The following is a 25,572-nucleotide window of genomic DNA, read 5'->3' as shown; positions in this document are numbered from 1 at the left end:
AGGTGATGTAGAGAGGAACAGATTGTGAACTGCCTTCTGGGACCCTGGGCCAAGCCACCTTCACCATCATTTATTTTAATCAAAGACGGCTGTAGAGACTTGTCTGTGATAACTGATCTGAACTACAAAATAAACCTGTTGCCCCACATGAATACTCTTGGGTGCATTTATAGTCAGATCTTGTCTTTTCCAATTCAGTCTCAGTGGGACCTGTGCATAATCTACATGTAACAGGTTGCAGTACAGTAGTCACTCCAACATCCTATTCACTATAGTATAGTAGATTTTTTTCTGAATCTGGGAGATTTTCACCCTTATAAAGTATGAATGCTTTTTATTCCTGAGTTTCCCATTGTTAGTACATACAGTATGTGTTTGTTCTCTCTGCAGATGAAGACATTTGTAAGCTATACTGCATTGCAGAGGACTTTGACTTTTTCTTTGCCATGTCCAGCAAAGTCAAAGATGGCACCTCCTGCTCTGAGCACAGTGGAGATGTGTGCATTGATGGAGTTTGTGAGGTACGTAGTTCTTAACCTACACTGCAAGGGTGGAAGAAGTACTTAGATCATTTATTTAAGTAAAAGTAGTAGTGGTGGCTTATTTCACATCAGTTACTGTGTGTATATTGGTTTTTAATTACTGATTCATTAATGTGTTCATCACTTTAATGTTGCAGCTGACAGAACCTAAGTAAATGTGCTTTGCTACCTTACACTGTATAATATTTTAAACCTGTCTCGATGTCCAAAGTGGTCATATTGCTGGCCATTTTTGTCTTTTAAGACAAAAGATTAATTCTTGCCTTTACTTGAAGGATGCATTATATGCATGTTTTTTCCAACTAGTAAAATTGATCCGGTGCTGTAATGAAAGTGCACGAACAGGCTTCATAAAGCACTTTACTTTATTTCAGCATTTTTGTCTGTTTTCTGGATTTCATAGCACTCTAGCCATCTTCAGAGAAATACCAGACACTAGGTGCAGTAGTTACTTGAAACACCAGATGTCAACACAGATGGAATTCAAGTTATTCTTCATTGTCACAGCAGACCTCTTACAGGTCTTACAGTTTATTTGTATTTACATTGCACTTTATTCCAGCACTATTGTAAATTGATGCTATGTGTGTGTGTGTGCGTGTGGATAGGCAGTAGGGTGTGACCAAATTCTGGGTTCCAAGGCCTCTTTGGATGCCTGCGGAGTCTGTAATGGACACAACTCCACGTGCAAGTTCTTCAAGGGCCAATATACCCTCCAACACAGGGCTAATGGTAAGTTTGTATTTCTTACATTTGTCTTGGTTTGCAGTGTGTCTGTACATGTTAGGTAGAACACACTGAGGATTTCTGCAAGACAATGGACACATGCACGTACAGACACATCCATGCAATCCCACTCCATAGTGGACTGATTCACTTCATCCATGTGCGCTAAGACACACAGCGAAGTAAAGCTGATGTTAGGCAGGGGGCGAAGCTGTAGCAGAAATGTGTGAAGAAAAATTAAATATGCATTAGAGAACAATATTGTACAAACTGTGTAATTTAGCCTTAACTTTCCTTCTTTTCCCCCAGAGTACTACTCTATGGTAACAGTACCAGCTGGGGCGAGAAGCATTCACATTCAGGAAAAGGAGGTGTCCTCCAGCTACCTGGCTGTCCGCTCCCTTAAGAGAAAGTACTACCTGACTGGAGACTGGACTGTGGACTGGCCAGGAAAATTCCACTTTGGTGGGACCATATTTGAGTACCAGCGCTCTTTCAACAAGCCGGAGAGCCTGTATGCCGCTGGACCTACTAATGAGACACTGGTGTTTGAAGTAAGCCGCTGCTGCCGGGTGACATCCTTTTATGGCAATTGGCAGTGACAGGGTCCCTGGCAGAGGAGACCTTTTTTTTATGGTTGGACATGATGCGGTTTAGATGAGGAAAGTAGTTTGGGTGGTAGAGAGAATAGAGGTGGTTGTAGCACTGCAGTGCTTCTGTGAGAGCTTAAACTTGTCGGGTGATTGGTTACATCAGGGACAGTTTGGGGATGGTTGAGTAGTGTGAAAGGCTTTAATTGAAAAACAAAAAAAAAAGCTCCTGAGGATGTGCAGAACTATCCTTTGTATTTGACTGTACAGTAACTTTGTAGGTGGTTGTGTTACAGGCCGCTAAAAACATTAACTATCAATACAATAAGGTAGCACAATTAAAAATCCAAATCAGGCTTTTTGCTACTATATAGAAGTCGGTCCGACATGCCAAGAGTTGGTGGTGTAGTTCCTTGGTATTGCTGACTCCAATGTAAACGTGTTTGTCCATGTACAGTGCGGAACGTGTTCATCTGTGGGGACCCCTGAAGGGATCCCTTGATCTATTTTTTGGGGGCCTGGTGGCTCAGTGGTAGAGCACTAGGTTGTGATACAGGCCGTGGGGTCAAATCGTCACAAAGGGTTCCAGTCCCGAGCTCAGATAAAAAGGGAAGGTTGCAGCAGGAAGGGCCCCTAGACCTCAAAATTGCTTTGTAGCAGCCGTGTGATTTGAACCTAATAGATTGGGCAAAACTCCTAAGTCAGCAGTCCTTTCGAAGTATAATATCAGATGATTGCTTGGAGTGAGTATAGCGGCTGATTTATGAGCTAATGGTACTTCTTTTTGCCTCACATTTGTAATCAGCCGTGGGTCAGAAACCAGAGCTATGAGGGGAGAGCGAGTTTTTACCCGTCCCAAAGACGGCAGCATATTGTGATGGCGGACAGGTGTCGCCTCTTGACAGCAAAGCTAATATTCCACGAGTCATTCTTCTTATGACTGTGTTGGTTTAAGTGACTGGGGATGAGATGTTATTCCCACATAACTTTGTCAGCAAAGCATTTATTTTCTCTTGAACTCTGAACCCTAGCTGTGGAAACAGAAGTGGAAACCAGGTGAAGAGCAGAAATGTGCCCCCCCCCCCCCACACACACTCACGGTTAAAGCGATAGTCATGTAAAAGCTAGTCTCCCTTTGGTCCCTTGGGCTACTGAAATACTGCGGTAAAAGCAGGAATGATTGGCCTGTAAATCCTGGAGCAATACCAATGTGATACTTTCAAAGTGCTTTGCTGGTCACTTATTTCGCCATCAGGGGATGTTTGAGTGTTTTTGTAGGTATTTAAAAAAAGAAGCATGGGTTTGATGGAAGTTAGGCAGAGTCACTGTTGTAGCTGGCATTTGAAAACCCCATTGTTTCCATCTGCAAACTAGTAGACTATGCAGACTAGTAAGTCTAATTTCATTCCTAAGGAGGTTGCAGGATAGATTTTAATAATATTTCTTAGCAGTTTCTGCTTCCTGCAAGAATAAAATCTAGCTTTCACTTAGCATAGTAGTTTTAAAGAATCATTTTATGCTATTTAGTATTGATTTTTAAAATTCTCTGTCCCGTTTAAATACAGAACATGATTTGTCCATTCTGACCGTTTTAAATTTAGCAACCCTAAGAATGGCTGTAGACGCTTTCTGTTGTTGACATACTTGTCTTGTATTTCTGGTGACCATTACAGGTTAATTGCTAAGATCTGGGCAATTGGAAACATTGCCTAATGTAGATAACTCTTTCTATTTGACTAGAAATATGCTGATGTATGCCACAAAAAAAAAAAACATTACTTAGCAATGCTGGAAGCAGGAGAGCTTGGTTTGGCTTTGAGCCTCAGTCCCACTGCATTTAGTTGGTGGCCGCTACGGCTACCTTAAGTTGCATATTGTTGCTTTAAAGTCAGATGGGACAGAAAACACAAACGATAGTCAGACTATCAGAATGGTTTTAGGCAAGCCACTATCTTCTTTGAACATATTATCACAATTGGTGTGATTAAACTTTGATCTGCTTCCTCGTACACAAATTGTTGTATCGGATGCTTGAGTATCTAAGCCTTAGTTTTCATTAATTTCCCTGGCATGTCACAGTGTTCCAAATCCTCGGCCAATGGCAAATCCATGCTGATATGTCCCAAGTTATAAAATGGATAAATCACTGGTTAAAGAAAGGACTTAAAGTGATGATTTGCTGATGACACGAGCATAATCTCTTTAAGTATAAGGAGAAAGAGGCTGACAGAGAGAGAAAGATGGAGTGTGAGAGGGGAGGCAGAGTGAGATTAAAAGATTAGGAATTTGCAGTTGAACTCTTTGGATGTGAGAAGTTAAGGTCAGGGCACAAGGACTTTAAATGCAAATGAAAAAATTTAGTTTTTATTTATTTATTTATTTATTTTTATTTCCACTGCCGCTTTTTTCTTCCTCTGTTTCACAAATATTCCTTAACTGGTTATATCACAGAGAAACCTCAAGAGCGCATTGGGGGAGGGTGCACATGCACTGATGAAACACCCAAAAGAAAAACAAATGTCAAGGAGTGTGAGCATAAACTGTGACAAGGTGCTCACATCTGCACAGCTGTTCAGCCGGCGAGGGGGTGGAGGGAAGAGGGAAAGAAGTAGCTAACAAGATGAGGAGGAGGGAACAGACATAACATATGGCTGCCTCCGGAGGTCCCAGCGGATACCAAGTAGGATTATGCCCCCTAAATTGACATTGTTGGGGTGTGATGGGGCATGCAAGTCCAGGGGAAACACTGTGGTTCCAACAGTGAGACTAATACATGTGTTTGGCATATTATCATTTATCATCACTCATCTGGCTTGATGAGTGGTGTGGAGGCTGTGGTGTCACATATTACCACAAGGTAAAAAAAACTCACAAATGCCAGACAAATTTAAACTTGGAAAATATTTTGTTCTTCAGAAAAACACGTTTCCATCAGAAAATGTGCCGATTTAATTGGATTTGATCTGGGACGACATATTGGTAGCAAGGCACCAATTTAGATCCAAAGAAAAGAGGCTAATTCAAGTCAAGTGAGCGTAGCTCTGTGCAACTGCTTTGTTAAAACATAAAAAAAAAAAAAAAATGGAAAATGGATTTTGATACAAAATTAATTATGGCTTTGGCACACTTTTAAGAACATTGTGGTAAAATGAGGGAGATTTTTTTTCTTAGCAGTAATGTAAAAAAATATTAAGAGCTTGTGGTCAGCAAGGGAAAACAGTTCAGGACCAGTGAGCTCCTCTTATTTACCACTTCGGGTCTAGCCAGGATCTAGCCATGGAAAGTGGTTTATTGAAGAATTTTAACTGTTTGCATGAACATCTATGGAAACATGTAACAACCAGAACTAGGGTTCAATCAAAGTTTTAAACAGCATGTAAACTCACTGGCAAAGTTTACACTGTTGCACTCTGTCTCTACTTGCAGTTAGTGCTGATAGTAATTTGTGTTGTCAGTTCACATAAGGCTCATTGTTTTGCTGGCTGTAGAGTGTAGGTAGATTATTATGTGTTGTGACTAATATCAAGGCAGTATTTTGGTGCAGCTGTTTCTTTGCTTTGACTACACATGAGTTGACACAAGACCAGTGTGAGTTCTGTCCACGAAGCAGCATTAAGTCTTTGTTGCTACTGTTGATTGCAGGAGGTTGTGGGATTCTGGTTTGTAATGTGGGTGAGTAGGATATTTTTCTTTGCGCTTATTTAGTTTGGGCGTTTAGTTGTCAGTCAGGGGGATGAACATTGGCTGCAGTTGTTCCAGAACCAGAGAGAAGACAGGGTTGGACATGTCTGAAATTATTGTTTCATAGTTAGTGTCTCTCCTGGCAGACGATGTTAGTGCTGTGGTTGGTTGGGTGTATTCAACATTGTGGATAGCTTAGGAAAGAGAGTTGGGTTATTTAGAAAGGGCAAAGGCTTCGAAGATATGCAAGGCCCTCTCCTGAAGGGATTGTATAGCTGCTGGTTCACATCACTGAATGCTGCTTGGTGAAAAGATGTTGGTAAGAGTTGGTTTGCTTGCATACGCGTAAAGTCCCAGTGCATTTAGCGGTGGCAGCTGCTTCATGGTAGGGGGATGGGTTGCATCAGCAAAGGAAGTGTTGGGTGTGAAAGTGTAGCCAGTTCCCATGCAGCTTGATAGAAGCCACAGTGTGGTTAGAAGGAATTGTACATTTGGATCCATGTAAAAGGCAACAGACTTTAACAAAGAGTCAAAGGACCTGAATGTGTAAACGTCCCCTGAAAGTCATGCCATGGCAGTGAAAGCTCACGGGGTTGTTTCAATGATAGCGTGGTGCTTCTCCTATAATAGGTATGTCTGCTCTCAGTCATCCGTTAGTCTCTGCTTGACATGAATGTCCAAATAAATCTCCAGTGCAGAAAAAGTGAACTCCGAAGCACCAGCCAGAATAAAGGATGTGGTGAGATGAGATGGAGCTAATTCTTAAAAGAAAATGGAAATTGTCCCTCATACGTACGTGCACTGTACTGTCCAAGTAGAATGACCTTATAACAGTGTGGTCAGCCAGTTTGGACTAGAGAGAGAACAAACTGCTCCTTAATGTGCTCAGTAGGTAGTGGATCGGAGTGCTTAGTGGGACCTAGATTGCTGAATCAGACTGCCACGTTGTCTTTGGTTATACCTTTAGTCTCTTGCTGGGGAGTTTAGAACAAACGGGACAATTGTGCTGATATTACTATAATATATTTCTTAAAGAGTAGTTACATACAACATATTGTAATACAACTGCAGATATCTGCTCCAGAAATTACAAATGACATGAGTTTAGTGTTGAAACAGTTGCTTTTTCGAGGAGTTTGTATTTTTGTTATTTAATTATTTAGACTCTTGGTCAGGCAAAATTGAAAATGGGACTTTGAACTCTAGAAACCGGTACAAACAGGTGTTAGTTGAGACACAGTGATAAAAAAAAGCAATTGTCAATTAATTGCTCTCTATGAAAGGAAATGTTGACCACGGGCTTCTAGTGTATTATCGATAAATACGAAAAGGTGATTCTCTGCTTTACAGTATATTCTGGTAGCCTGGTGATTGGGGTGGGGGTGGGGTGGGGGGGGTTACTGCTGTGACTCCCTAGAGCAACTGGAAAAAATATTTGCAGTGGACGACTCTCACTTTAATGTGAACACTTGAAGAACTGATGCTGATATAGAACAGCTGACACTGAGTGTGCTTACCCTGAACGAATAAAGGTTAACGACTTAACCACATGCACGCGTGACACCTTTCCCACTGACTGTGTCCTTGTCTGATAGATCCTTCTGCAGGGAAAGAACCCAGGTGTAGTGTGGGAGTATACGCTGCCTCGCACTGAGAGGAAACCTGACTACAGCTGGGGTGTGGTGCGCTCAGACTGCTCTGCGACCTGTGCTGGAGGTGAGACTGTGTGAATGAAAGCTGTCGTGGTCTGGTGTGGTGTGGTGTGGTGTGGTGTGAGCACTGTTTCTAAACTATATTCTAGTCATTTCCTGTCTTTTAACAGAGCTCTGTGAATTTTTTGAAAAGAAACACAGTATGAACACTCACTTCATACAGAAGCTCTTGGTCTAGTGCCCCCGAGCTCTTGGGCCCAGTAGGAACATTCACTAGTCCATCTTTGCTCCCCCCCCCCCCCCTCTCTAAAGCTGATTTCACATATGAACTTAGGAGAATATCTGGGACCAGATTCTTGGGACATTGTCCAGACATTGACTGGAGTTGTCATTTCCAACATGTAGCACACAGCAGGAAATTGAGTCAGATGTGTTCTCATCCTGCTTGATTTTAATATGGAGTGTGCAGGAGGCATAAAATGACACAAGATAAAGAGGCCATGGTGTTCGCCCTAAATGTTCTGCTCCATCCCTACTGGCTCTCTCAGACATTACCCAGATTTTGTACTAAAGTCCATGCAGGATAATGTCAAGGTAGCATTCGAGCTGTCTGCCTCAGACATTTGTGTTCTTACATGCAGCCCCTGTAGTTAATCTAGTCTAGAGAATTTTGGTTTTAAATAATATAAGGACACGATGTCAGTGAAATGAGTCATGCTCTTGTTGGTGCATTAATGTACCCCACAATTTTACAGACGCTGGCTTTTGAACTGCATGCTCATGAAATAACACGTGGTCCCTCTCCATCACTTCAAACTTTGACTCATCGTTTTTCCATCGTTTTTTCGACAGTTTTCCACTTTGCTTCAGCCCATTTTAAATTAGCTTGGGCTTGGAGAAGGGTTGCAGTGTTTCTGGCGTTTCTTGTTTACGAAATATATGGTCGTTTATTTGCAGGGTTTTGACTTGAATTTGTGGATGCAGAGAACGTTTCACAGTGGTTATCTGGTGAGGTCTTCCTGCACCCATGCAGTTATTTCCACTGCATAATCATGTCGGCCCCGTCCTTTCCTCTGAAAGTTTCTCTGGGATTCTTTTTGTACACTATCATGATGCTGACCTGTTCAGTGTTTCTTTCATTGACCCCTGCCAACTTTTTTGAGATGTGTTGCTGGCATTAAATTCAAAATGAGCAAAGAGGTTTGATTTATCAACAATTATTTTTCAATTATAACATTTGCTAATCATTGCATTCTCTTTCTTTTTGCATTTTACACGGCATCCAAACTTTTCTTTGATTTGGGTTTGTATTCACATATGTACTTAATAAGAATAGCCACATTAACATAAGAGGATGTGGTTTAATGCGGTGGGTGTGTTAAGAAAGAATGCGAAAGCTTAATAAAAAGTACCTTTGTCATTTTGGAAGACTTACTTGTCAGTGGGTGGATTGGATTGTGGATGATTGCAGTCATTGTAGCTGTACTCTGACTCTGTCTCAAGAGGTTGCGACAGCCAGCAGACATGCAGACATAGTGACATAAAGGTTTTGAGCTACAGGATTTAGAGTTACAAAGTCGTCCTATTACCTGCATAAACTACTTCACCTCTGTTTCTTTTTTCCATACCAGGACGTATCTCCACCAAGGCTATCTGCCTGCTGGACCAGAAGGTTCAGGTCAATTCCACCATGTGTAATCCCCACACCAGACCGACATTGGGCTCCCAGCTCTGCAACACACAGCATTGCCCTGCATAGTAAGTGCTGCTGTGTGTGTGTGTGTGTGAGAGAGAGAGAGACAGAATACTCCTTATAGTCCATTTGGCTGTGGGATATGTGGCATGTGTTTTAATGTTGCCAAATTTTCAGGAACATTGGGTGCTGTTTTTATTACAGACACCCAGACACGCGCACACACAAAGACACATACTGTGGTTCAGCAGTCTAGAGGTGGCCTGTGGTCCACTTGCTGTGGCCAGCCACCACTCTGCTCAGCCTCTGTTCTCTGTCCTCCTCTCTCCTTTGCCCACTCTGTAATTTTCTTTTTTTTCCGCTAATTTTCCTTTTTAAGAAAACACATGAAAGCCCTTCCTATCTCGTGTTCTTTGGAGTCCGTTTTTACTGTAGTATGATGTCTGTGAGTTCATCTAACTGTCCATCAAATGCACTGCTTTAGAAATAAAGCATTTGTGACAATGAAGCCAAGACGACGATAGATTTGATTTGATTAGATTTGATAGAAAGATAAATACTATGGTAAACAATATTGAAGAGTAAGGTGATTTGAAATGTGATATTTAGACTGTATTTTTTTAGAAAGGAATGGCGTCAGCTGTACTTTGTACTCAACTTGTGTTTAGATTCGCGGATGAATCTAACATGAGTGTCTTTGGACTGTGAGAGCATGCAAAGGGGAGAACATGGACACTCCACACAGAAAAAGGCTGCGCCCAGCAGCAACTGGTGAACGTATAGCTGTGAGGTGGAAGCTCTAACCACTCCGCCTACGCTCGTGGCATATGTGCCCTTTTGATTTTTGTCAGCTCGTAGCACTTTGGGACTGCTCCTGGCCAATGCTCTGTGTGAACCCTGAACACCTCCCATGGAAATGGCATGGAGTTAATAATGGTAGAGAGGTAAGATGAGGGAGCGCTGGCAACTGACTAGGGCGTAGAGATGCACATGGAGTGAATGAAAAGCCTTTGTCACACGTGTTCATGTTTATTAGTTACAAAATGATTTATTCAATTCAGGAAAAAAAAAATATCTTACTTAATGAACAGCACATACACAACTCTGGCTGAGTATAGCCTTACGTGGCCTTTAACTTCACTGTAGTTTCTTAATTAAATACTTGGAAAATATTCATTGGTGGTTATCTCAGGTGAGTGGAGTTTCGATATTTGGATTTTTGACTTCAGTATTTCCACAATCCTGGCTAAAGCCCTGTCAGAGACATCTTACTTCAGTCAACCCCTAGACGCAAGTTTAAAAACAACACTCGGTAACTGTTTTTGTCATGAACCAAACACAGCATGATTTTCCAAGTCTGGAATCAACCATTTTCTTCAGTGAACACTTGAGAGTAAGAAAGAGAGAAAAATAAAGAAAGTCAAGGCCAAAGGAAATGACAGAGACATCAAAGACCATGTGAAGTAATTGTTGCTTTCTGTGCACATCCCACTCATATATTCTCATACCAAAGCTTCCTGACTTTCTGAGCAGCGAAACCATGCCCATAATTTATCTCATTTGTCTAGACATTATACTTAATGCCATGCATTTTTAATACGGGCTGTGCAATCAGGGACCAGTGCAGCAAGCAAACCGGGATAAAGTGCAGTGGAGTAACAAGTTGAAACAGCACTGAATAAATGGCCTCTCTCTTACAGTATGTAGGCCTTTGGCTGGGGGAACTGGAGCTAGCTTGATTTACAGCACTGCTCCAAAGAACAGGCAGGGAACTGTGTCTTAGTTTCAGTGAGAGTGCACGCACACACACACACAGACACACACACACACACAAGGGTGGCAGGGATCTTTGCAGTTCACATGAGCACACATTTGCCAAAAATTATGATGCTGAAATGCTGCGTTTTTACATCCAAACAATGAAGTAAAAATAGAAATGCAAGCTGCTAGTGTCCGATGATAATGATGTTGTCATTTTGTGCACCACCAGCCATGCTGTCACAAGTTCAAACCGAACTTTCTCCGGTGTCAGGGGTTGAACTAGCCAGACAGCTATCGGTTACACCTCCGACATACAGCCTTCGCCTTTCTCTAAGTTTCCCACCACCCGAGAGGACATTTCCTGCCCCTAATCTCAGGCATACCATTTCTCTTATCTTGGCGAAGGGTATTAAACAATCCTGTTGCATGCCTTGACCCCTTTTGGTTTGAGTGAAGAAAATGGTATAGTGCAGATAAAACGCATCGTTGCAGATTGTCCATTCAGGAAAATAAAGCCGTGTTTGACAGCCATGGATCTCATTATTCAGTAGCTTCTCAGCTGGTTGCGTGTATGATCCAATTTATGGGCTGTACACAGGAAGAAAGTTGAGTTGAGTGAGCAGCATGAAAGCTTTAATGACTGCATTAAGACCTCCAGGATGTACAGTATGGGCACGCATTCAAGGGTCCAGCAGAGAAAGGAAAAATTGACAATGATGTGGTATGCATGTGCACTCTTTGTGTGAGTGTGTGTGGCAGGAGGGGGAATGTAAAAGTGCCTGCTTATCGCTGCGATGTGTATCTCTGGTGCTGACAGGCCTATCCATGTTTTATTGTGCAGAGACGGCAGGATTCCCACAGGGCCCAGCCAGTCTAGCCATGCAGAGCCAGTCAGACTCCTCCCGCACCCTTGCCCCAACGCTCCTATCTTCCCCATTTTCCTTCAGACCCGCTTTAAACCCTCATTTGCTGTTAGCCTGTCAGGGAAAATGGGGATGCTCGACTGCGGTGTTGCAAGACGCTTGTGGTGTTTTAAGACGCTTGTTCAATCTTTCAGTCCAGCTGGCAGTCGACAACCTATACGCATATTCCAAATACTTTCTTAAAAGTGTATTTCATGCATTGCTTTCAACACTTCCCAGCCCCCACCCCCCACCCAACTCTTACTACATGTCCATCTTCTCCTGCTCTGCATTTCCACCTCTTATTCGTTTGCTTGTTTTGTGCTTTTCTCTTGGCAAAGGGCATCTGTAGATTCACTTTACACATTACACTGATAATATTTAAACACTATTTACATATCATGACATTTTTTTTTACTTAAAATATTTCAGAAGAACAAAGTACAAACTTTTACCGGATTTTGATTTGTTTAAATAATAGGTCACACCAGACAATTGTCACAGTGAGAAAAGCATCTGTTCCTAATAACATTAACAATGGCTTCATTCAATTTAACTGCGCCCGTAACCATGACAGTGAGCCGACATTCAGCATGTACCCGGAACCTGAAACTGAAAGGGCTAAACTGAATTCATGAATTCCATCAATTTTATCATTTGCACGACGCACCTCCTGCTGTGACAATGTTAAAATGTCTTCTGAGTAGCTTCAGAAAGAAGTAGAGGATGTGAATCAAGTGCCAGAGCCTCAATGAACTATAGTTATGTGAAGTGCTTTAGACTGATAGAAAATGTAATTCATTTTTTTTTAATACCAGACAAAAAATACAATTCATGTACAATTATAACAACTTAAAGTAACAAATCCAGCTTTGTTTGCATTTTCTCGATTACTCTTGTTCTTTTTGCACTTCTTTGCTCCACAGTCCAAAGACATGCATGTTAGGTTAATTCGAGACTCTGAATTGCCTGTAAATGTGAAATACATACAGTATAGACAGAAATACAATGGCGGGTGCTGCAAAGATGTCACAAGTGCCCAAATACTTTGTGCTAAAATCTTTCTTTTTCTAGTGATACAGATTTTGATCTAAATCTGTGTTGCTTGGGACAGATGGAAAATCTGCAGGCCTTTGGTGTAGTCTTTGGAGTCTCTACTGTTTAGTTCTGGTCTTTTTGCCTTCCAGTTCTTAGCTCCAGACTATGTATAGTCTTGGTTAATATGGATATAGCAACCTGGTAGGCCGAGGTGCCATATTGGTACAATTATAGAAAAACGTGAAGACCATGAGAAAACACTGGCCTCTAATCAGGCTTAATATTAGGTTAAGGATAAATGCTCTTAACCTGGTGGTAAGTGCGCATACAAGTGCTAAAAATGAATAGACAAGCTTCCATGAAGCTCCCATGCAGTATTGCACTCTTCTACTTGGAAAAAAAAAAAAAATTTATTGAAACATTTTACAGATACAAATTACAGCTAAGTCAGTGATGGTTTGCAGCAGAGCAAAGTGGCATTTTAGCCACTTTGCCCAAATGGTATATTGTTATTTATAAGCCAGGGAAAATAGAGGAAACAAAAGCAAACAGTCACCAAGCCAAAAATCCAAAACCAATGCTTTCGGGTCCCAATGGTTCACATCTTTCCTGTTTCCAAATTGCAAGTTTAGCCCTGCTGCTTCATTTGTCTGTGGCGTTTGAAAGAGAATGAAAGCATTTTTCTTCCCCTGAAGCAGGTCGGTGGCGTGGAGGAATGGTCTCTGTGGTAGCATGTCGTCTCAGAACTGGACTGAGCCATCTGCCCATCTCACCATCTCCCTCTTCTAAGCCTGTGGTTGTCAGACCACTCATTTGCTGTAATCTCCCCCTTAAGCCCTGATGCCAAGACAGAAACTATTTTAGAAACAGCAGTAGGCTTTCATCAGTGGTGAAGCATGATCTCAGAGAACCTTAAGGCAGAGGGAGAGGACAGTAAAGGCAAAAATAGAAAGGAAATGCTAAAGGTGAAAGGGAAAAGTGACAAAGACAGAATGAAGATTGAAAAGAGAGGTGAGGCCCTGTAGTTTACATCTGTCTGTAGCCTTATTGCATCCTGTGTGTTGCAGTCGGCCCTGGAGAACTGGGAAAGATGTTAAAGTTTGTATAATATGGGTTTGGTGTTTATTTTCAGAATCAAATAGCACGGAGATATGAATGGATATGGCCGATTTTTTTTTCAGCCCGTGTATCTTCTTTGTCCTATTTTGTGCAGTAACAAAGATCAATTTGTGAATTGAGAATTTTAAAAGCAGTACAGTGAAAGTCTACTGTAGGTTTCCATCAGTCATAGCTTTTAAAGGAAAGGAAAAGCTGCGTCAGTACTTCAGTTTTTAACCCCTAATAATTAAGTGGTTTTCTGAAGTCTGCAGTGATAGTGCTTATTGGTATCTTAGGCTGAAATTGTGTTTTTCCTTGTATGTATTTGGGCTCAAAATATGAGCAGCAAATTGGAGTTGGGACCTGTGGTTGGCTTGTCCTTATTAGGAGCTCGGTCATGTGGCTGGAATCCTGATGACAGTTTGCTCCAAAGCAGCTCCGTCTGTGAAACAGCCTGCACGTATGATTCAACATTCAATTCAATCACTCACACCTATGACGTTTCTGTTCACTGACAACAGAGGCTTCTTTAAGTTTCCTCACTCCTGGTGCTCTCTCTCTCTCTCTCAACAATTCTTCACAGCTGGGTGGCAGGAGACTGGGGGTCCTGCAGTCGCTCGTGCGGAGGAGGTCAGCAGACGAGGATCCTGCACTGCCTGAGGAAGGTGACCTACCAGAGGGAGGAGGTGGTTGCACACTCCCTCTGCCCTCTCATCTCCCCTGCCCAGATCCAAAGCTGCCACACCCAGGCCTGCCCACCCGAGTGGAGCACAGGATCTTGGTCACAGGTGTGTGTGTCACTGTCATTGTTCACTGCTTTTGTCCAGACTGACCTATTTCAGCAGCTACTGAATGGGCTACCATCCAGTAGTCAATGGATCCCAGAGGGTGATCCCATTGTGATAGTGACTCTATAGTATCACATGGTATGTGAACTACAATTTATTTAAACAGCAGCATTACAAAGACAAATCAGATGTTTTTTTATACAGTAAATTCAAAATGATTAGTATTTTGTGAAGTTTCAGTAACTTATGTCCTTAGATGATTTATTGTTCACCCCCCTATCTAGTTATGTTATGTCCCAGCTCCCTAAAATAAGAAATATGAGGAACATCCTCAGAGGCTCTGGCCCTTAGGGTCCCTGACCTCTCAGGCGTATGGACCTATGGCTGGTAAACCCATTCATGAGTAACCTGCTGTTAGTTATGTACAAATCAACTTCGAGATGACAAAATTACTAATGTGAACTACACTGTACACACATCAAAAACAAATCACGTTACTTCTGGTTGTAAATTGGATTTCAATATTAGCCTTTCCAGGAAAAAGTGTGTGTTTTTTTTCCCCTAAGAAATCAATTTATGATGATGACATTCAATGTTTTATGCTTTGTAAATGATGTTGTTTGTAACTTTACGCTTAACTACAGGTCATGTGTGCTGTCTTGATGAACTTTTTGACCACAGTAATAAGCTTCAGCATGTGCATGACAGAACATGAGAGCCACACACACAAATTCACTGAGTTTTCTAAGCCAGCTGTCAGATGTTTCACTCAAGCTGAAACAAACACTCTGCTGCCCTCTGTTGGTCAAAACCTAACCATTGTATGCGGTTATGCTGCAAACCCTTGTCTATTTTCATTGCAACTACTCTCTCTCTATATATATAAATATATATATCACCCTTGTTTATCTCAATGAATAGGACAATTTAATTAGAATGGTTGAATCAGAATAACTTCTAGCAGTTCTTTGTAAATACATCCATAAATCACAAATTGGCCACACTGACAATGTCAAAGCAGACAATGTTCATAATTAATCATTGTCTGGTTTTCAGTCTCTGGGGGATTAGTATCTTGCAGGACTGAAGCCATTTGCAGCATGTAAATGTGTGGGTTTTTTTTTCCAAAGCCAACCTTTCAATTAGGTAATTTTGCTCACTGGCCAAGTATGACTGCAAGGTTTTGGGCTGCTCCCCTGTAACCACAGTGCACCACAGACGGAATTTAATTTGCTCACCTATAAAATATTAATTGCCCTGCATTGCACCTGATAGTCAAACTTTGTAGGATGATTAACTGGTATGACCTGTACGGTCTGGACACTAAGCTGTCATTCAGCCATCCTGCTTCAGGACACTCCCGTCGTGCTCGCGGACTGTTTTGTAACCCCACTCTGAGTTCAGTCGGCAGTCACGCAGGGACAAGGCCGCTTTCCCTGAAAAAGATCAGTTAGACCTTTTAGTGATCAAAGGACAACTGGGACGTGTGTACATGCTTGGTTGTGTATGTGAAAGGATATGCCCAGATGCGCACGTATCTTTTGTCTAATAAATGAATGCAATGTTGGCACTTAGACTGGCCTGATTGCTGTGGTCGTCAGTCCCAGCGGAGCAGTTTGACTCTGCTGCTCATCTCTTTGCAGTTCACGTGGAGTTTACAGCAGCACTGTCTCCCTTCGGTGAAGACTTTGATGGGCTGGGATAACATTCATCTCCTGAGTTATTTGTTTATTGAATTTTATGTTAGGCCATACTGGGCTTTCATCAAGCCAGTGACCTTCCATTTGCTCGTCCACCATGTGGTGAATTGCAAATATATTTACAGTGTCTGTGCCAAGGATTCAACCTCTGTTAATATGGCCCAGTGCTTAAATGTGATGACGTCTGAAGGTTAAAACAATGATATAAAAGTCATAACTGTGTGTGTGTGTGTGTGTGTGTGTGTGTGTGCATGGATGTACAGTATGATTCAATCTTTGTATTGTCATCAAACCTTTTTATCTACTCAGTCATAAAACTCCTGATGATGCAGTCGTCTTTGACTTTTGTTCCGTTAAAAACTTCTTTTGCCTCCTCTTTGTCCATCCACAGTGCTCCAAGACTTGTGGCCGTGGACTGAGGAAGAGGACTGTATTTTGCAGCAGCACTGATCCTGGGGCCAAGGCAGCAGTGGTGCCCGACATGATGTGCAGACAGCACCACAGACCCAAAGCCCAAGAGACATGTGTCCTGCGGCGTTGCCCCAAAAATGAAAAACTGCAGTGGTTTCCCACTCCCTGGGGAGAGGTTGGTAGAGAAAGACAAAAAAGTCCAAGCAGCAGCACCAACCGAAGTGAAATGTGTTATTTTCAGTTTAATCATTTTTAGGAAACTTTCTCTTCAAAGAAACATGTACCTTGTATTTGTGGGTACATGTTGTTGCTTCATTTTGTGTACAGTTTGTCATACTCCAAATGTAGAAGACCTAACTCCACACTGACACAATTCAAGCACATTTAGAAATAACGACTTTATAAAACAGTAAAACTTTCATTTCAGTCCATCAGATTTAAGAAAATACAGGCCCCTCGTTAATACACAAATGCCTTGTGTAGATGAAATTATTCATCTGAATCAGTTTTAGTACTAAGGGGGATTTGAGAGCTGTGAGAGTGTGACACACAGGCATTACTGCAATAAAGATCGTGCTCCACTATGGCATTTGGATCCATATGAAAAGCTGAAGTAACACTACTTCATCATACCCATTTCCCACTTGGGAGGACGTGATGATGACTTTTACTGTTACTTTGGGGTCCTTGTTTGGTCTGTGGGCTTCAATTCAATAAAATGTACTCACTAAAACCATCTGCCCTAATACTCGCTGCCTAATACTAGTTACTAGTACTACTACTAATTACTAGTTAGTTACTAAAACTGATTCTGAAGTACATTTTTAATTGGTTCTGTAAAAGCCCTTTTGTAGAAACATACTGTGCTAAAGTCAGTAGTTGGATTTATTTATAAAAGTTGGACGTTAATCTAAACATTTTCACTTTCTTTTCATTTATTAGACATTTTATAGACTAAGTGATTCCTCGTGATCTTTTTTACGCTTGTTATAAATGGTTCAATAGCAAAAAAGCTGATATTTACCTCTTTCGAGAGTTTAAAAAATTGCTACAAAATTAATCAACACTTTAAAAACAGGAATGGTGTAGTGTACATTTTTGTAAAAAATGTATTTGTTTTTTTGATTAATTTAATGCATTAATCAATCTGGATAATAATTATCATCCTATTCTGTGTGTGCAAAGTCCTCTTTGCTTTTTTAACTTTGTAAAGTCCAATCAGTTGAGGAAGAAAAGTCCGAGCACTGACATTCATGTTAGATTACAGTAGCTGATGTTGCTGAACATGTCATGGAAAAGCTCAGTGTAAAGCTCAGGCTTTCACTACAGGAGCTGCAAGATAAAACACAGTGTTCCCATAACACGTGATTTGGATTTAAAAGGACTCAGAAACATAGACACATATATTAACTAACCACTATCTATGGAATAAAAATAATGGTTGATAAATACACTCAGCATTTTGGCTCTATTACTATAGGAGTAAGTGACCTGGTGGTTTGTGCTGCTTTGAGAACCCTCTGCATTATACGCACACACTTTAACACAGCTCTTTTTCTAAAATTGCCCCTCCTGCCTACTCTGTGTTTCAGTGCTCCAGGTCCTGTGGTTCAGGCATCCAAAAAAGAGAGCTTCACTGCGGGGAGAGGGACTCCCAGGGAGGGTATGTGCCTTCACCTGCACCAAACGTCATTCTTCATACTTTGATCGATTGTGGACAGATAACCCCACACATTCGATGTCAGCGTTTCCAAAATAGGAAGCTCTGTTCACTTAGTAATTTTAAAGCAGATGACCTGTTCTCTCCCGCTCAGGTATGTGGAGTTCCCCATAAGGAGGTGCAGGAATATAGCTAAACCTCTGGGGGATCTCCAGCAGGGCTGCAACAGAAATCCATGCCCAGAGCTCCCTCTGGCCTTCTCCGGCAGAACAACTTCCAGTGCCGTGGTCTTAGGCTGGTACGCGTCTCCCTGGCAACAGGTATGCTGACGCTTTGATCCAGAGAAGACGTTTAGTGCCACACATCTGTTCCAGTTGAATGTTATCCAATATTGAGCTTTAATCCCAAATATGACACACTATGATGACATCTGTTATGTGCCAAAAACTCCAGAATCATTTTATGTCAATTGTGGACCATGCTACATGGATATTTGGTAGAAAATTAGATCCTCGAGCATGTAACACATAACTAGATGATGAAACTTATATTTGTCACCGTATCCCTCTTAATGCTTCTTTGATCAGTTACAGAACTGTGCAGGGCCACAAAGTAGAAATGTTGTTTTTATTGTAACCTGGGTTAAAATGGCTAAAATCAGATGAAGCTTAACTGAAGGTCCACTACCTACCTTGTTCCTGAGCTGTTTATCAGATCTAGTGATCTTCGTCAGCTGACCATTTGACCCTTCAGCAAAGATTTTTTTAAATCATTTCAATTGAACAGTGATGACTAGCAGATGTTTTGTAGTGTAGCAGAGCAGGAAGAGTCATGGCCGGGCGGAGGAGAGTGGATTCATTTGGGATCTCATGTTAGTACTAGCTTTAGTGGCAAATCATTCTTGTACAGTTTCCAGACAATTGCCAACAATTGTAATCAGAGTCAATTGAAAACAGTTATTTGTAAAATAATATTTGCATGGTTCATGTAGAATAATCTTGCTTTTTCTGCCAGTAGGATCATATTTTCTAAATAAAATCATCCCGTTGTTGAAAGTGTCGAAACCTAACAAATCCTTCACATTCACAACATTTATTTTCCAACTCACCATCTCTAACTTCATTGATTTTCGTTTACTATCCGCTCCGGGAGGCTCTGGCAGGGCTCTGGCAGCAAAAAGTTGGGGACAAAACGGATCAATTCTGGACACACGACTATGTTCTAATATCTCTATTTCCCAAAAATCTCAAAGCCAGGCTTTGCATTGTAGGTAAATTACAGACCTACCTTACTTTTTGACCAACAGTGGCTAAATAGACGGATTGGGCCTCAGATTCTTTCCCTTCTATTGCAGAGCTTTTTGGGGCAGGTTGTGTAGGTGTTCTAGCATCGATTATGCAAGAGTCTTAAGCAGAGCTTGTGATTCCCGTATGTTTCCACCAGAGGAGATATCTCCTGACATTTCGCTGGAGGGCGCGCACATGTGCATTTTCTTCATCTATTCATTGTATTGGCATAGACATCCATTCACCTCCCTCCTCTGCTCCTGTTATGACTGTTCCTTGTCCTCTCAATGTTTGATCTACTATTTATATTTTCTGCTTTTTATTCTGTCTATGATTTTGTTTTTCTCTCAGGGCTTTTTACCTCCTCCCTCTGTTTCAGTGCTCTGTGTCCTGCGGCGGTGGAGTCCAGACTCGGTCCATACAGTGTCTCCGGCAAGGTCGTCCTGCAGCTGGTTGCCTGCCCCACCAGAGGCCTGTCACCTCCCGGGCATGTAACACACACTTCTGTGCGGCTGCTCCCCCGGCTCCAGCACAACGCCCCAGCCGGGTCACAGATGCTGGCTTGACAGTGAAAGGTAAGAAAGACAAATTCATTCAGTTTCGTACAGTCTAAACATGAAATGACAATACTGTGTGTTAACTTTCATGCCTGTGGGTGTGTTGTCTTTGCTTTCTGTCAGTTTCTTTTGACACAGTCGCTTGAATATTTGTAAATCATACTTGAAAAATGTCATCATCAACTCTTATTCCTATTCCTTAAGAAATCTCCATTGTTCGAGCCATAACACGGATCTACAAACCATCGTACAACCGTTCACATACTTGACACATATAAATTTCTGGGATTATTAAGTCTATACTCAACTGACCGATTAATCAATGAATAAAACATCCACAATATAAATGAAAGTTAAAGTAATCTGTTGTTAAAGGGGTTTAATTAACTGCTGCTAAGTGCCTCTAACATAAGTTGCATAGTATCAGGAAACACTGAAAGTCTGCCTCTGCATTCCCAGCCATCTCACGGAGCTAAGATAAGCTTCTTAACTAGCTAGAGGTAATAAAATCTTCCAGCCATTTCATGTGGCAGTGTCGATGGCTAGTAATGATAAGCCTGTCTCGGGCTGTCTAAAGGACAGCATAAAAAAAAACTGACAACAGAAACCCATAGCGACAGTAATTAAGGGAGATGAGGTTTAGCTAACGGTCAATTAAAATCCCAGTTGTAATTTAAGGGTGTTTACTAAACTGCTGCTAAGTGCCTTGTACCCCGCTCTTTCTCTGCAGATGAACGCTGCACGGACCACTTCAGCTGGTGCCACTTGGTTCCCCGCCACGGTGTTTGTAACCACAAGTTCTATGGCCAGCAGTGCTGCAAGTCCTGCACCGGCAAGAGGCCGTAGAGCTCCGATGCCTCGCTGGGCTCTTGCCTCTGAAGGAAACGACACCCCAGGGGCCGCATGGGTGCTGATAACTCACGCCACACACAGAACTGTGCTCAACAATGTGTTTTCCTGGAGTACTTGACTAATGAATTTTAAAACGAAGTAAAAGCGAGAACTCACTGACTCTTTTGGCCAAAGAAGGCAATGTGGATCCAGTCACGCAGCTGGAGAACTGGAAAGTCTGAAGAATTGTTGATGTAATATAAAATACATTTTCGTTTTAAAAACCCACAAGGCTACAAGCCATCAAGAGCACAGGAAAGGACAGCAGCAATTTTAGCTTGCTTATATGATGTATATTGGTGTCTGGTCTCATACGCCTTTATTTAAGTTATTTCGGTTCATAATATATGGTTTCCATTTTGTCAGGTGTAAAGCGGATCTGTTTTATGTTATTTCTCTCTTTGGTTATACCACAGGATTGTGCCAGTCATCCTTAACTACACCTTATGAGATTCTATATCACACATGGGATGTCTTCTGCACTTGTTCCTTCCTCAAATGCTGCTGCTGCTGCTGCTGCTGCTGCTGCTGATTCACACATATTCCCTTTGCATTCCGTTCATGCAAATGTGATGAAAAACACTCTGTAAAACATTTTATTCAGTCACGTTGTAAGTGGTCATTTCTGTCTCTCCTGTATCGTCACGGCAATACATGTTCATCTATATGTCTGCATTTTGCTTACCCGCTGTCTCTCTACCCACTGCAGCCACCATGAGTGGAATAATAAACAGCATTGTCTGCAGGCCTGGGGGAGTGGAGAGTAGGGTGAAGAGGGAGAGAAGAGGATGATTGTAGGGTGAGCGTGGGTGCAGTCTAGATACTAAGAGGTTTTGCATTTTGAGAGAGAACGGTGTAGGTGTGTTCTCCACAGGAGCCTGGTCAGAACGGAGCTCGGCTATGGCAGAGATTTGACTGATGGGCTTCAGAGAAGTGATGACACAGCCAGCCACTGCTTACTAAAATGCTGATTTTTGCCACGACTTGAGCAATGTAATACATGAATCACAGAGCAGCAAAAAAAAAAAAGGCTTTGCTTGCCTCATAGATCCATACAGATGTTCTTTGCAGACTGATCACAAAACAAATCAATAGATAATGTGAGAATTATTCATGTTATCATTCACTGCATCGTCATTTTAGCCATCAGACTTTCCGCTGGTAGGCATTGAGATTTTCTGTCAAATTTGCAACCATGACTTTTAGATTTTCTTCCCGCCTAACACGTTAAGTCAGGCCTTCCTAAAATCTATAATTCATTCAACCTTTCTTTATATTCAGTCTTTATTTATACAGGGTGAAATGCCGAGAAAAGTCTGGTTGAGCTCAGCCGTCATGGCTCAAACTCCTCGACAGATACCAAGTAAAATATCAAGTCAGAATCAAATGGCTTGATATTTGTTCATAGAACTTAAAATAACCACAACGTAAGTGGATTTTTGTAGCCCATACACTAAATGATTTTTTTCCCCCCACAGATATTTGGTTGAAATAATTAGCCATTGAAAAAAAAACACAGTTAAAATGCAGCTGCTTTCTCTAAAAGTACAATTAATATGTTAAATATCCTTTAAAAAAAATACACAAAAAGCTTATTTTATTGTATTTTTTGTATGAATTTCGTGGCCAAAGTAGCATGACGACCTGGAATTTACCTACACAAATAAGTGAGAGCATTTTGCTGGTTACTGCAGTAATTAAAACATCTCAGCTGGCAACAAGTTGTTCGACCTGGTGCAGTGAATAGCTGAGGAACTGAACATACTGAATGACCAGGTTTTTGCATCAATGGATTTCTCTCTTCCCTAATGGCACCGGCATATTTCCAGATGACTGTTCCAGGATTCATCAGGATCAAAGTGTCCAAAAAGTGGTTCAAGGAGCACGAGACTTTTTCACACGTGGATCGGCCACTACAGAGTCAAGGCCTTTAACCCCATTGAGAATCTTTTCGATGTGCTGGAGAACAATTCCAACAGTGGTCTGCCTCTGCCATCGTCTATACGAGATCTTAGTGAAAAAAAACGAAGGCTCTACCTGGATTAAAAATAAAGATGTGACATTGCATAAAGCTCATTAAAACGAGGCCACCACAAATTCCCTCCAGAGTCAAAGCTAGAGGCTGTCTGAAGAAATTCTACGTAATATTATGAAATATTAAAGCTTTTTCCACGGCTGTCGGCTGTAACTGAAAATCCTAATCGATAGTTCTAGGCTGTGAAACCGAAACAATGAGCCTAAAGACCCTAAAAGGCTCAGTTAGGCTCTGCAGAGATTAGTGTTAAAACTCGGCGTGGCCTCCGCTCGAACATGCTCCAACCATTTTCTGTATAAAAATATTGCTAGAGCAGCTTTGACGTTTTGCATGCCGTTATTGTTTCTTCTCTACTAAACTGTTCGACCCTCCCTGTGAACACCATGGTTATTATGCGTAGCCTGACGCTCAGCAGCCACTATTTGTCTGGCCACTCAGTGGGAATCTGCTTGCACTATCATCAGCCTCTTTGGCAACTTTAGACATTCGATAACTTTTTGCCCCCTCCTCGAAACTTTCATAACTTGAAAGCGTGCTGAGATTTATGCCACCAAACAGTGTTTTTCTTACGGTGATTATGCCACCCTTTTCTCGCACTGCGGGGGCCGCGTTTGCTCTTTAATCAACCCGTCTGCATGAATCACGGAGCCTGGAGTCCCCTCGTCGTTTTGGGCTGCACGCTGTTTACCAGCGTGCTGCGAGCCAGACACCACAAGCTGGGGCCCGCACATACATACACGAGAATATAATGGCTAACATACAAACATGCCATGCTCTGAGCGTCAGGTCGGGTGTGAAGGTGCGTGCAGTGCAAATTGTGTGTGCATGCATGTTTTCCCGCATGCATGCCTGTGTTTGCTGGTTGAATTCATGCATTTTCAAATGTGTTATGTGTGGGAGAGTGTTTGTGCAATACATATGTATGTCGCTACATCACAGCTTATTATGTCTACCTCTCAGTGGGGCAGCAATTTTACTGCTGAGCTGATGTGAGAATTTCTATTTCTCCATCCTGCTTTCCGTTCCAGATGGGACTCAATTTCCCTTGTCCATATTGGTTCATAATAACATATTTTGATTATCTTAGCATGGGGAGCCACATCCACCCAAAGCATTACTGCAGCAGAGAAATAAAGAGAGCAAGACTGAAATAAAGAGACAGAAACAGAGGGGTACTTTTATTTGGTGTTCTCACTTGACTGTGGATCTGTGCCCAAGTGGGTGATGAACCTCAACGTTTTTACTACCAGCAGAACTTTGAAACTGGCATCCAACAGTTGCTCAGATAGTTGTTTGCTTTATCTCTGAATTGATAAATCATCATCTGACATCACAATTACAAATACATTAAAAGTCAGCCAGTATGTGTGTGAAGACCCTGAATGGCTTTTCATAGTAGCCTCACACTCGCACCGTGCAGCAGTTTGTGTCTGTCTTAATCGGTCCAGTGTAGGTCCAGACTCAAATATCTTAACAGATAAAACTATGGCAAACATGATTTCTTGCAACTAAGAAAAATAGTCCTGACATTAGCATTTAGCTGGTGTGTTAAAGTCTTAATCTTGATTGAACCTTCTTAATTATGGCGTCTCTTATCATGAACAATGTGAAAAGCATTTTCTGTAAGAAATCATTTTCCAGATCCAAACAAGAGCACGGCTCCACCCTTTTTTGGCAAAGAGGGAACACAATGCTCACTGGGAGCCAAACTAGATGCCCTGGCCTGTCAAGTCCAAAATAGGCCTGTCTCCCTTAATACCTTCCCTATCCTTGCTGATCGATGCAGGTATTTCTTTCCTGTTTTCAACATGCTCTCAAGGTCCATCTTTTTTTTTTTTTCCAGTTGGCAAAGCATTAGTTGTTGCCGGTCCAGCAGTAAGTCAGGGTCGACTGTTATTTCCAGCTTCCACATTCCTCCACTAGCTGACTGTCAGACAGCCCGACTAAGACGGTCGTTTGTGTGCTTGGCGTGCAGTGAACCTTGATAGGACCCTTCACAACTGACAGTCAGCCTAATCACATCTTAACGGAGTTCCATCTAAATGTGTGTGTGTGTGTGTGGACTAAGATAAAGTAAGAATGATCTCTGTATTTCTTGCAGGGCTTACTCTGAGGGCAGCCTTCAGAACAAGTGAGCACTTGTCATATTTCAGCGCCACCTTTCTCGTCAGCACCTTTGTATAAATCCCAGCTCACCGGGCGTGTGGTCACACATAAAGTACATCAAGAGAAAAAGATGCACATTCAAGCCCTTTTTGTTTTTATCTTTTCTTCTGGCTTTCTCTCAGTCCCCCCTCACCTCTCTCTCTGCCTGTCTCTATGCGTCTCACACAGACAATGTTGTTGCCTGCACAGGGAAGCACCTGGTATTTGCTGCAGGGCGACTGCAGGTGGATCACGACATTGGCTTTAGAGGTGTGTGGATGTGTAGCAGTCGCAGTGTGGCGCTCATTTGTCGCTGCCAGGCGTCTTCTCCAGTGTTACGTGTTCTGCCCCTCACAGGTCTTCATGATTACCGGCTCAAAAGACGACGGTCAGCTCTGCATCAAGCTGAGCCTTTG

The 25,572-nt window shown here is 41.9% G+C and overlaps 1 protein-coding gene across 3 annotated transcripts in view; it reads left to right on the top strand.

Annotated features, from left to right (window-relative positions):
- Window positions 1-24,142, top strand: part of adamts18 (ADAM metallopeptidase with thrombospondin type 1 motif, 18) — a 53,299-nt gene extending 29,157 nt beyond the window's left edge. For all 3 annotated transcript variants that reach the window (XM_067495412.1, XM_067495413.1, XM_067495414.1), the window contains 11 exons: window positions 391-521; window positions 1,151-1,274; window positions 1,578-1,822; window positions 7,135-7,255; window positions 8,823-8,949; window positions 14,267-14,471; window positions 16,563-16,757; window positions 18,175-18,245; window positions 18,397-18,562; window positions 19,908-20,103; window positions 20,816-24,142. In XM_067495412.1, coding sequence (XP_067351513.1) covers window positions 391-521; window positions 1,151-1,274; window positions 1,578-1,822; window positions 7,135-7,255; window positions 8,823-8,949; window positions 14,267-14,471; window positions 16,563-16,757; window positions 18,175-18,245; window positions 18,397-18,562; window positions 19,908-20,103; window positions 20,816-20,931 — 1,697 coding nt within the window. In that variant the 3' untranslated portion in view covers window positions 20,932-24,142. The remainder of the gene's footprint in view (window positions 1-390; window positions 522-1,150; window positions 1,275-1,577; window positions 1,823-7,134; window positions 7,256-8,822; window positions 8,950-14,266; window positions 14,472-16,562; window positions 16,758-18,174; window positions 18,246-18,396; window positions 18,563-19,907; window positions 20,104-20,815) is intronic.
- Window positions 24,143-25,572: the final 1,430 nt, after the last annotated feature.

The sequence above is a fragment of the Channa argus genome, chromosome 2 (assembly GCF_033026475.1).
Source record: "Channa argus isolate prfri chromosome 2, Channa argus male v1.0, whole genome shotgun sequence".
Taxonomy (NCBI): domain Eukaryota; kingdom Metazoa; phylum Chordata; class Actinopteri; order Anabantiformes; family Channidae; genus Channa; species Channa argus.
The sequence above is the reverse complement of the archived record's forward strand: the minus strand, read 5'-3'. Positions and strand labels throughout refer to the sequence as shown.